Raw genomic sequence first — 13167 nt, forward strand, 5'->3', positions numbered from 1 at the left:
TCCCCTGCTTCCTCCACCTACTCTTCATTTGGGTCTAGTTACTTAGGTCAACAGCTCATCCTGCCTTTGTGCTTCATGGCTGGCAGTATCTGCCCACTGGTCTTTCTTCCAAGTCAGTTTCCACTTTTCATTTTCTATGCCTCCTTATACAGCTCTTCATAACCCTAGAACCTATTTGATGCTTTGAGGAGCAACTGCCAATTCAACAATAAACAGATTTTAGTAATCCCTGTAACCCTAATCCCAGTCAGTTCACCTCACCCATGGAAGAGGATGAGCTATTTGTTAACACTGAAGTATTGACATTTTAATTCCCTTAGCAATTAGAAGGACCAGGGACATTCCATAACATTATGGCATCTCCATTAATCACAGTCTGAATGTCCAGCACACAGAATCTCTCTGTCATTACAATATAGATAATAAAAAGACCCAAGTAGGGGCCAGCATTTGTCCAATCAGCACAGTCACAATGAGATTACAGGAAGAGCTGTAAAATCAAACTGAGTTCCATTTACACCTGGGTACCTATGGCTGTAACTGAAAATCTAATTTGAAAATTAACTTCAAAGCCTATTTAGGATAATTAAAACATCAGGAAGAACAGAAATATAAATAAGAAAGTTTAGATGGTCTAATAATTTCTGATAAAATATAGGTTTTGTTAGACCTAGCCATTATTGCTTCACTCTGAAAATAAAAACAAGTATAAGTAAATAACAGAAAACAGATATTAACACTCGATTATGTATTTGCCTTGGTTTCTTAACGTTGCAGAACAAACATCTGAACAATCCTTGTCATTTTGTAAAACACTGCAAACCAGGTATATACAAACATCTCTATTAAAACAATAACTTTTCATATAAGGTAAAAAAGTACAAAATGCATTCATCTAAAATGAGAACAGAAATCCATTCCTGAAGCTGTCAAGGAGTTACAGAAACTGAGCCCAGACAGGAAGCATGCTGTTTAGATAGCTGATAGACTTAAACTTTTCACCTGACCCAGTTAGAACTCTTCTATAAATCCCCCACCTTTAAAAATCACAGCTAGACTGCTCTCATACATTAAGCAGTCATCTATTATTTGCAAAGCACATGTTTAAACTGGAAGTTTGAACACAGAACCAACTATTCATTTCCACTTGGCACTCACCTTGGTATGCAAATTTCAGTTCCTTAGCATCTGTTACAGTGGTTCTTTTATCTGACCTGTTCTTTTCAATGCGACGATGGCTTCGTCTTTTCTTGGTGTCACCCCAAAGATTTGATCCTCCATGCATGCTTGGAATGTTCAAAACAGCAATCCCTTCAAGTGAAATGTTGTTTAAGTCCAGCTGGATTCCATCACACTTATTGTCAAAAAGGAGAGAAATACCAATGAAGAAATCAGTGAGAGAATAAATAGGTATCAGAATAGTTTGTTTAGATATTTATACCCTCCTTTTCTCCCCATTGGATCCCAATATGACTTACTACAGTGTTCCTCTTTCCTCCATTTTATCCTAACAACAGTTTGTGAGGTAGGTTAAACTGGGAGAGACTGCCCCAATGTTATCCACCTGAAAGAATACCTGTACATGTAAGGGATGCTTCTTTTTCCAATGTTCTACCACTTCTATTCAACATAATATCAAGATGATTTGTGCAATCAATGTGAAATTTGGTTTGGAGAATCAACCTGGAGACTGGTTCAAATTGTTCTAAAAATCAAATTAAAGTTGCTGAATTTTAGAAGTTTGTGAGCAAATGTCTTCATTCTGAAAGTACACAACTAAATTTTGTGTATAAACAGGTTGCTTACCTGTAACTGATGATCTTTGAGTGGTCATCTGTGCATTCACACCTCTGGGATATGGTGCACCTGCGCCAACCCTGATCAGTAACATAGAAAGCAAAAGGGATTTTCGCGCCCTCTCCCTTGCACCAGGCTCTACTGCGCATGACTAAGGGAGGGGCACGACAATCCCGCTAGTTCCTTCTGACCGCTGCCATCAGTCTCAGAGTAATAAAAATAGGAGAGGACTGAAAGCAGAAGGGAAGGAGGGTGGATGGTGTGAATGCACAGATGACCACTCGAAGATCATCAGTTACAGGTAAGCAACCTGTTTATATTCTTTGTGGTCTCTGTGCATCACATCTTTGGGAGATTAACAAGGAATAGATGGCTACCTGGAGGAGGGAGCTAAAGGTCCTAGACAAGCGCTGCCTGCAACACAGCTCGTCCCACCACAGAACGTTGATGAAGACGGAAATCCAGGGCATAGTGCTTCACAAATGTGTGAGGAGTGGCCCAGGTGGCTGTGTTGAAGGTTTCACAGAGCAACACCCCTCTCAGGAAGGCGGTGAATGTTGCTACAGCCCGGGTGGAGTGCACCTAAAGCAGCCCCTGGAGCGGCTTCTTGGCCAGCAGATAACACAGCTTGATTATCTCCATAATCCATTTGAACAGGCATTGCGATGACAGCGTCTTGCCCTGTCCAGGTAAGGCATGGGAGACGAAAAGGGCTGAGGACGTCCGAAAAGGCCGTGTCCTGTCTGAGTAAAAAAGCAAAGCCCTTTTTATGTCCAGCGCATGAAGATGACACTCATCATGGTTCTGTGGTGATGGGAAGAACACGGGAAGAATGATGTCCGCCCTCAGATGGAATTTGGGGACAATATTGGGCAGGAAAGAGACATCTGGGGCCAAGGTAACACCATCGTGGTGAAAACTCAGGTAAGGCAAGTCACAATGAAACGTGGACAGTTCACTCACCCTCTGAGTCGATGTAATGGCCACCAGGAAGGCTGTTTTCTATGAGGGGAGTTGCAAACTATACATAGCCATGGGCTCAAAAGGTTTGCCCATCAGTTTAGATAGCACCAAAGGTAAGTCCCAGGCAGGTGTAGGGCCCGGGGATGCGGGGAAAAGGCAATTGAGGCCCTTAAGGAATTGTTTGGTCTTTGGGTGAGAAAAAACAGAGTAACCATCCACCGCAGGATGATTGGCAGAGATGGCGGCTAAATAAACATGCAACGAAGCACAACTAAGGCCCAAATCCAAACGGGACAACAGGATATCAAAAATCACAACCAAATCCGAAGGAGGTGGAGGCAGCTCCAATGAACTGAGGTAAGATAAGAACTTCTTCCATTTCCCATTGTAGGAAGCACGTGTAGAAGGCTTACGACAATTCAATAAAATGTAGCCTATCCTGTTCTTAATCCATACTACAGGATCCTCCATGCTGTGAGCTCGAGATGCAGTACATTGTGGTGCAGCACCTGACCCTTCTGTGCAAGGAGGAGATCGGTGCCACTGGAAAGTGGATGAAGGAGCCCTTGGACAGGTGGAGCCACCATGGGGTCACCAGGATGCATCAAGGCCATTCCCTCATCATCTTGTTGATCACCTTGTTGAGTAAAGGGAGCAGCAAAAAGAGAAACACGTGTCTGTGGGTCCATGGGTAGAGAAGTCCGTCTCCCAGGGATAGAGGGTCCCTTCCTGCTCTGGAGCAGAACAAGCAACATTTCAAATTCTGACGGGTTGCGAATGTGTCCACTTCCGGCTGGCCCCATCTGTCGAAGATTGGCTGAAGGTATGTCCAATTGAGTTCCCACTCATGCAGCGATGCTCCCCCTCTGCTCAGAAAGTCCGCCTGCACATTTAGGGACCCAGGCAGGTGTGCTGCCAGTAGGAAGATATCCCACAATTGGCATTTGTCCCAAATTTCCAGAGCCAGTCGACACAATCCCCTTGACAACGTCCCTCCTTGATGGTTTACTTGACAGAGCTGTGGTGTTGTCGGTCAAGACTGCTACTGTGCAATGGGCCACTAGGTGGCAGAAAGACCTGAGCGCATACTGAATGGCTAACAGCTCCAAAACGTTTATATGTTTGTGGGCCTGTCATGATCTGGGCTGTGCTACCAGAGGCCTACTAGGCCCAGAGAGCCTGGATAGCAGTAGGTGAGGCTGGGCCTACAATTCCCAGAAGCCCCTGGGAGGTTTTGGAGCCAAAATGGACCAATAGGAAAAGAGGAGGGCTGGGAATAAAAGTTCTGGAGCAGCAGGAAGAGCTGTTCTTTCTTCCAGAGGGCAGAGCCAGAAAGAAGGCTTCTGCAGGGGAGAGACCCTCATCCTGAGGAAAGGGTGAGTAGTGTAAGGCCACTTGAGATAGTGAGCTAGGGAAAGTATATTTAGACGCATTAGGGCATTTGATGTCTTTTCTTTTCACCCACGTACTGTTATTATTCTGCACCTTGTTGTTTGACCTCCTATAAAATAAACCTTTTCCTTGTTTTACTCTGCCTGGTCCTCATGCCTGTTATTCAGCCTAAAGGGAGGTCTGAAGGTCTTGGGAGGGTACTCTGGGTCTTCTCAAGGGAACCTAAATCCATAGTGGTGGCAGCGTCAGGTGACACCCCACCTGAGTCGTGACAGGGCCACATGAGTCTCCCATCTGAAGCCCACACAGATCCCTCTGAGGTGCTCTCCCCATCCCCAGAGAGATGCATCTGTGGTGAGTGCCATAGAGGGGGCAGGAGGGTGAAATGGGGCTCCTGCGAAAAGGTTGCATGGATTCTCCCACCAGTCCCAACGAGTTCAACACCTGAGCAGGGAGGATGAACCTCTGGGATTGGGGTTGAAGTTGCAGGTGAAACTTCTTGAGGAATCATAATTGGAGTGGCTTCATATGTAGCCAAGCAAAAACGAGTACTGCTGTAGTGGCGACCATCAGCCCGAGGAGACACTGGGTTTGTATTGCTGAGGCGTCCCCTTGCTGATGAAGGAGGCTGATGAGAGCAATAATGTCAACCGCTCTTTTGGGAGGAAGAAATGCCTTGCAGACCCTTGAGTCCAAGACTGCCCCGATAACCTGGACCCTAAATGAAAGGATGAGCATGGACTTTTTGAGGTTCACTCTCAGCCCTAACGCCTCTAAGATGCCCAAAGTCAGATCTATGTGGTTCAGCAAGGTGGCTTTTGAATCTGCTACCAATAACCAGTCGTTGGTGTACGGAAAAATCCATACACCGTGGATGTGAAGGTGGGTGGCTATGACCACCATTATTTTTGTAAAGACTCGGGGAGCCATAGATAGCCCAAAAGGAAGGGCCTTATATTGAAAATGTCCCACTCCTACAGCAAGATGCAGAAATTTCCTATGAACTGGATAGATCATTGCATGGAAATATGCATCCTGCAGATCCAGAGTCACCATCCATCTACCTTGTTCAAGAAGTGGGAGGATGTTCTGCAGAGTCGTCATTCGGAAATTTTTGTAGACTATGAACCAATTGAGGTTTCTGAGGTCCATAATGGGACAGAGGCCTCTGTTCCTCTTGGGGACTGTAAAATAATGGGAATAAAACCTCTGGTAATGTTGGGATGCAAGGACCGGTTCTATAGCATCTTTTTGGAGAAGGTTTTGAATCTCTTCTAGGAGTGTGCTCGACGGTTGAGTGAGTATGAAGTTGGAGGTCATTGGAGCCTGGATAAATTCTATAAGGTATCCCTCCTTGATGACAAAAAGAACCCACTGATCCGATGTTATCTGGTGCCAGGCAGGGAGGTAAGGAGACAGGTGGGTGGGAGGTGCAGGTAGAGTCAAAGGCTCTGTTTAGAAACCTTAGGGGCCTTAGCCCTAGACTGAGCCGCCAATGAAAACTTAGGCTTGTTTCCATAGGGATGTGAAGAGACATTCGGAGATCTCTGCCACTGCGTCTCTGGAGAGGACTTGAGCGAGGATCTGCGGGACCAGGACTTGTTCCATGATTTTGCTCTGTTGTGTTTAGGGACTGGTGAAACTCCTAAATTACGAGACTTTTGATACTTTTGTCTAGGTCTTGCAAGACCATATCTGTTGTAGAACTGAAAAGGCCTTCACCCTCAAAAGGAAGGTCCTCAACAAAGGACTTGGTATCCTGCTGCAAAGCTGTGGAGCGCGACCAAGCATGGCGCCTAAGGGTGACAGCTGAGGTGAGAGTCTTGGCCTCCACATCCAGGGTGTGTTTAGTGGCATTAAGCTGATGCTTAGCTAAGAGCATGCCTTCCTTTTGGATTTGCCTAGCTTGGTGATGAAGGTCCTCAGGGAGAGCTGCAATGAATTCAGACAACTGCTCCCAAAGGGCATATTGATATCTCCCCATACAGGCAGTGTAGTTGGAAGTCTTGATGCCCAATGCTCCTGCAGAATAAAACTTCCTGCCGAAGGAGTCTAATTTTCTTCCTTCCTTGAAAGAGGGAGTGGAATGACTATGCCTGCCCTTTGAAGAGGAGGTGACAACCACCGAGTTCGGTTTAGGATGAATGAACAAAAACTCAGCACCCGTTTCCTGCACCTTATACGTGTGATCCATCCTCCGGCTAGAGATGGGGATGGAAGCTGGATGGGACCAAGGAGCTTTGGACGCCTGCAGCAGGACCAAAGTCATGGGCAAAGTGAGGGCTGTCGAAGTGTCCATCTGGACAATATCAAACACCGAGTCTGTAACTGTAGGTGGGGGCTGTTAGCCAGCATGTTAGCCATTTGCTTGACAAAATCCCCATAAGACTTAAGGTCCTCAGATGGGGATATCAGGAGATCCTCCCCTATTTGTTGTGGTAGAGAGGGTTCTACTGGGGGGTCTGGATTCTTGTCCCCAGAGCAAGATGAAGAATCAGAGAAGATGGAGTCTTCTCTTCTCCAAAGGCTCTGAGAATGACATCTGGCGAATCGGCGTTAAAGGCATCGGCTCCAATGGCTCTTTAAATCGTAACCATGCCAATGGAGGTGGTTTATGAATCTTGCCTATTGGCTGCGATGGCTGAGGTTTGATGAACTCTGGTGTCGGGGGAGGGGGTCTCGATACCGGGAGAGTCGGGATGAGGTGGACTGACGATCCCACTCCATCAGTGCATGAGGCGAGAGCCATAGCATACCGCAAGAAAAGGGATAGGCCCCATACATATACTGCCACTGACGTTGATCCCAGAAAGGCGGAGGGGGTGGAACAGTCCCACTGGTCGATGTCAATCATCGGGTCGATGTGGGGAAGTATGCACAAAGGTGCTAGCTCCTCGATCCGAGTGAAGGCGCTCGACACTGGAGGACTGGGAGACTTGTGTTAAGTCCATATCATGCTCAGAGTCTATGAGCTGAATAGGATGCAGCGAGGGTGAATGTGGTGCCCACGGCCAGAAGAGTCAAGCAAAGTGGCCCCAATAGGAATTGCACCCGAAGCCCAGCATGCAGTCGACGGAGCCTTAGCAGGGGAGCCTTTCTTATGCTTCTTATGCTTCACATGGCGGTCGTCCTTGGCCTCCCTACATTTCTTAGTGGGAGTGTGGGCTTCAAACTGAGATGTCAGGGCCGAGCATTTCAGCACCAGTCGAATGGCATTGGAATGGGCCAGTGTTGGAGACATCATGGCTGTCGATCCTGACGCAGAAGTCGACATCGAGGCATGCCCCAAAGTGTCCTATGATGACGCCATCGGTGAGAGTGCCAACTCCAGCAAGGCAACACAAAGTCTGGCAGTCCTGTCCTTTCTCGTTTGCTTCGAGAATTTGGCGTAATGGGCACAAGAGTCCACTTGGTGCATTTCCCCGAGGCACAGGAGGCAAAGGGAGTGTCCAACAGGGGGAACTATTTTGCTACCGCACTTTAAGCACTGTTTGAAGAAGCCCCACCGGGAGGGGGCAGAAGCCGTCTGCCGAAGCAGAACGAACAACAAAAAGAGTCCAATTTGCTAACTAACACTATTTTCTATCTCCCTGACTAGGAATTTGTTGAGAGAAGAAAAAGACCCGAAGGCCAGAGAGAAAAGTTATCGAACGAAGTGGAGAAGATCCTACCAGCGCGGTAGTCAGGATTGTTGTGCCCCTCCCTTAGTCATGTGCAGTGGAGCCGGGTGCGTGACTGGGGAGAGGGCGTGAAAATCCCTTTCACTTTCTATGTTACCGAACGGGGTTGGCGCAGGGACACTATATCCCAGAGGTGTGATGCACAGAGACCATGAAGAAAATCTAAAACATACATTTGATTTCTCCTTTTACCATCCTACATGATTTTGCCACTTCCCCAGCATAAATGGCACAAGGATAGGGATGGACATGAACCAGTACAATGCACTTCAGTTCATGGTTCATGGCATGCCTGGTTTGTGAACCCACAGGACAAAGAAGAAAAAAGGGGAAAAAACTGAACTAGAATTCAGAACCTAAAAAGGTTAGTCAAGAATAGAAGAGGGCCAACTCTAAAAATCTAATTATAAAACATACAAAAATATACATGTATTTATTCAACATAAATTAAAATAACAAACAAGGACCCATTCATATCTCATATACAAATATAAAAACATACAAGGGCTAATAAGATAGACCTAACGCGTTTTGGCCTTTACAGGCCTTCCTCAGAGGTCTAATACAGACAGACCATGTTGGCTGATATGCAAAAATACATACAATCATACATATACAAAATATGGAATAAAGACCAGAAACCAATTGCTGTAAAAATAAAAAATAGAAGATTAGACACATATACTACTAACAAATACATTGTAAATACATTGTAAATACATTACCAAACAAAAAACCCACAGACCATCATGAACTTTTTGGTGCTAGATATACTGGTTTAGTTTGTGAAGTTTGTGATGTGGTAGAACAGCCCCTTGGTAGGCTAAAGATACCAAACTTGCAGGGGATCTCCGTCTAACTTTCCTCTACCTGGCCTCCAATGTTGTTGAGGATTGGATTTACGGGGTCCAAGTTATGCCCCCTCAAGAAGGTGCCCCATCCTCCATTGTTTCCAAAGGACTATGATCAAACCAGAGAATCTCTCTGTAGAAACTGAAGGTGGGCGCATTTTTGCAAGCCCAGACGACCAGTGCAGTGTACCCAGCAGAACCTGAGCCTGCTTCAGCGGGGAGGGTGGGGTATAAATAAATAAACCAGTGTCATTGTGGCACTGAAAACCCAACAGGACTAAGGTTAAGCCAGGAAAGTGCTTTTGGGGAAAATGTCAGGCACAGGATCAATAGTGTATAGAACGGACCCCCTGCAAGCTACACACACCAAACACACAGGGGACCTCGCCCTGCTGCCTGCTCCTCTACAATCTCTCCAAGTTGGGGGTAGATTACATTTCTGGGGTTTCAGTTACAACCCCCCCCCCTCAGGTATCCCCAGTTCCCTCTCTGGAAAAGACAGCTGTGCTTAAAGGAGTCTATGGAATGGCTCGGGAACAAACCAGTGACAACCAACTTACAGGGAAACCTTTCCTGGGGAGACCCCCCCAGCCAGACACTGGAAGCAAGGCAAGCATCCCCCCTATGTTCACAGCCCCCCCAAGTCTCCAAAGGCGGGTTTTGAAGGACAGAAAGATAGACATCCTCAGAATTATGTCAGGAGTTCTCCAAAATTACCCCATGACAGCTTGGTGGGCACCCCAATTCCACCAGACCAGTGGAAATTAGAATTTTCCATGTAAAATGATTAGTGATGCCAGCCATGACAGAAAGACAGACATCTGACAGGGGTCCCCCAAAGTAACACCACGACAGCTTGGCAGGCATCCCAGCCCCACCAGATCAATGGAAATCCATTTAAAATGATAGTGAGGTAGGTGCTGTGTTATGAGGTAGATGTTATTTCATGAAGTAGGCATTGGGTGAGGAAGCCCACCCTCACTCACCAGAGGTGGCCATCATCCCACCCAAGCACCAAGGACACAACCCACAGGCCAGATGCCAGATCACCCAGAGAGGAGGAGGAATGGGGAGCATACAGGGAGACATCTGGAGGCCTGGATCTTACCCTGTGAGATCTAGAGAGGGGTAGCACAGCAGGGGGAGCCTGACCTTCAGGAAGGCCAACTCAGCCACCTTGGCTGGGTCCAAGTGGGAGTGTTGGGGGCTGAGAATGTCTCTCAGGTGGGAAACCGCCCACTCACTCTGGACACTGATGGAAGAGAAGGAGAGGAGACTCATGGCCATGCATGATAGGTTGGGCTGGATGGCAGCCTTGCATGACTAGTACTCCAGGGGATCGGCAGAAGTAAACTCAGGGGACTTTACAAGGCACTCCCTCGCCATCACGTCTGCTGAATCCTTTGCCATGGCATGTCTAGAATCCCCGCTGCTGCTGACCTCCCAGTTCAACACTGACAACCAGTAGTGGGGCTTCTCCCTGGTTGGGCTTTCTGAGGCAGAGCTACTGGGCTGTGACTTCTCCCCCCCCCCCAGCCTCTTCCATCCCCTGTTCCCTCTGACCACGTCTGCTGACCTGTAGCCTCCACACTTCTTTGCAGAGCTAGTGCTTCCATTGCATGCACTCTGCATTCTGGAGAGCAATGCTGCCTTTTACCTGGGGGTCACACATACAGGCAAGGTTGTACTCCCCTTCCCTGCACAGATGATGCAACCTGTTGGTAATGGCCACCTACAACCTTTCTGCCTAGGCCCTGATCCGTGGGAGAACAGGTGTCCACTTGAGGCCCAGTTGCAGTGCAGAGGCCAGAATCTGATTCAGCCCTAAAATCAGGGAGATGACTTGCCCCAGGCTGGTTGTATGGGTGCAGAACACATCAGTGCTGTCATGGAAGGGCTTGAGGACATGATCATTTGGGAGAGGGCCAGACAGTCTTTGGAGCTGACTTAGTTCCTCTTCCCCGTGCAGGATGGTCATGGAGGAGATGACATCCTGCGCCGAGCTTTTCTGCTCCACCAAACGTGCAATCATGGCATAGGTGGAGTTCCAGTGGGTGGGTTAGTCCAGGATGAGCTGGTGCTCAGGCTCAACCCCTCCCCCTGCCTCTTGCACAGCAGATGTGCAGACTTGATGATACATGGGAAGTAGGCAGCCAGGCACCAGCAGGTCTCCAGGAAGGCCCACATCTCAAGGGTGGCAGTGACCCAGATGGCCCTGAAAGTGCTTCCCGGCCCCAGAGCATCCTTCACCACCAGGTGAAGCATGTGAGCCAGGCATATAATGCCCTTGAGGCACGCAGCCTTTACCCCTGCCAGCATATTGGTGCTGGTGTCCATGACAATGTAGACATGGATGACATTGCCACTACCCGTTCTCTCAGGGTACTCTGTATCATGGCAGCGATATTTTACAATGTATGGTCTGCATCCATCCTCTGCGCATGGAGCAGAACCACTTTGTAGCCCAGTGGCAGGACTGTCCCCTCCTGGGGCCTGGGCCATGCTCTGACAGTCTGGACAGACAGGTCCTCTGATTGCCACCAGTGGGCGGTGAAGGAGATGTAGCTGTGCTGCTGGCTACTCCAGAGGTCTGCCATGAAGTGCATGGTTTTGCCTTGCATTGTGGAGAGCTCACCCTTGACCATTGCCACTGCAGAATGGTGCATGGTGGGCAAGACTCATCAGCTCATGGTCCTCTATGAGGGAGTACCAGGGAGCCAGGCATTGCAGCAGCTGGCAAAAGGCTATGTCCTCCATGAGGGAGAAGGGTCAGCCATCCACAGCAACCATCTCGCCGATGCTTTCTGGGCCCTCCATGTAGCCCTTCTGGATGGCACTGTTGGTGCCCCTGTGGGATGACCTTTTGGAGGGTGGGCTGCCTTGATGTCCCACCCATGACACCCTGAGTGTGGGGAGCCTTTCTTGGAGGGGCCTCCTGCTCCTCCTCTGCTTTTGCCTGCTGAGAGGAACTGGGCCTTTTCTTCCTCCCACTGGCTGCCACTCTTGCCTCTGGCAGCAACATAGTTGGGTGCAGCCTTTGAAGGTACCTGTGGAGGATGGAAGAGAACAGATGTTGGGGGTTTGCACTCCTCCAGACACGGGTGTGGCATACCTGCCACTCTGCCACACAGGGGTCACTGAGGAGAGTGTGGAAATATTTCCAAACTGTGGGCTCCGCCCCTGGTGGCAACATACTGGGGTGCACACTTTACAGGTGCCTGTGGAAGATGGAGGAAGACAAGTGTTGGGGGTTTGCACCCCTCTGGATGTGGGTATGGCATACCTGGCACTCTGCCACACAGGAGTCACTGGGGAGGGTGCAGAAATGATTCCAAAGTTTGGGCTGGAAATGATGGTCCAGGACTGCAGGAGTTGGGAGGAGGGGGCAGCTGCTTTCTGGCACTGGACTGGGAAGAGCCATGGAGGGGTATACTGGAGGCAGGAGAAGCAATGGGGAGTTGTGTGGAAGGGGAGGATACTTTCCCACCTCTGAATCACTGCTGTCAGAGACTTTTCCAAAGAGTGTTAGCACCTGCTGGTCTTTGGGAAGGAGGCTCTGAGACCTCTGGTGATGCCTTGCTAGGGGCAGGCTCCTGTGGGCTGGCAAGATGGGTTTGGGGCCTGAGGATGGGGGCCTCTGGTACACAGGGTGTGGAGGATGTCTCCACCCCACGACAAGCACCCTTTGCACCCACTTTCATTTTCATGGCACAGAGGGGTTGGTTCACAATCCGAAGGGGTGGGAGGGTATAAAACGTGGGTCCTCAGTGTGTGCAGACAGACAGGGTGGCTCAGAGCCCTGAGTCCACCTAACACCCCCAAACCCCAGCAGGGGAGAGTAGTTCTCAATCAAAATGTGTGTCCTTAGCTGAGGAACCCAGTAGCTAAGCCCCTCTGTTTGGCATGAGCAGAGAGACAGGGTGGCTCAGAGTCCTGAGTCCACTAACACCAAAACGCCAGCAGGGGTGAGGCGTTCCCAATCACAAGGGAATGTACTGGATTTTATTGTCTGAAATGGCAAAAACCACTTGCAAACAGTCACTGAAGTGGATTGAAACTGCATTATTTAGCATGTGTGAAAGATGTGTGAAATGGCAAAATCCACTTGCAAACATTTGCTGAAGTGGATTGAAACTGCATTATTTAGCATGTATGAAAGCATCCTGTGTAACTGAACAGCTGAGAGAAGAGAGGCTGTGGAGTGGACCTGAGCTGAGCAAATGTACAGCATTCTGATCCCACAGAGCAGAATGGGAACTCTGCTATTGGAAGCAATCAGTGCCTGTTAAGCTTTGGAGGGCTCCTATTGGTGTTTCCAAGGCTGGGGAATTCCACCCCCTTGTTGCCTTGAAGTTTTGAAAACAGTTTACTTGAGTGAAGTCAGCTTGTCTGGAAATGTAAGACACAGACCGCAATGAAAAGCACTAAAGTTTATAAAATGTTTGTGCCCGGTGCCCTTCCATGAACATGACTTTGTGAACCAC

The 13167-nt window shown here is 48.5% G+C and overlaps 1 protein-coding gene across 1 annotated transcript in view; it reads right to left on the bottom strand.

Moving 5' to 3' along the window:
- The window catches only part of DGKB (diacylglycerol kinase beta), a 398712-nt gene that overhangs the window by 78265 nt on the left and 307280 nt on the right, over nt 1-13167 (bottom strand). Inside the window, exon 23 of the mRNA XM_015413478.1 lies at nt 1159-1354. Coding sequence (XP_015268964.1) covers nt 1159-1354 — 196 coding nt within the window. The remainder of the gene's footprint in view (nt 1-1158; nt 1355-13167) is intronic.

Source organism: Gekko japonicus, unplaced genomic scaffold (genome assembly GCF_001447785.1).
Source record: "Gekko japonicus isolate JY-2015 unplaced genomic scaffold, Gekko_japonicus_V1.1 scaffold1093, whole genome shotgun sequence".
NCBI lineage: Eukaryota > Metazoa > Chordata > Lepidosauria > Squamata > Gekkonidae > Gekko > Gekko japonicus.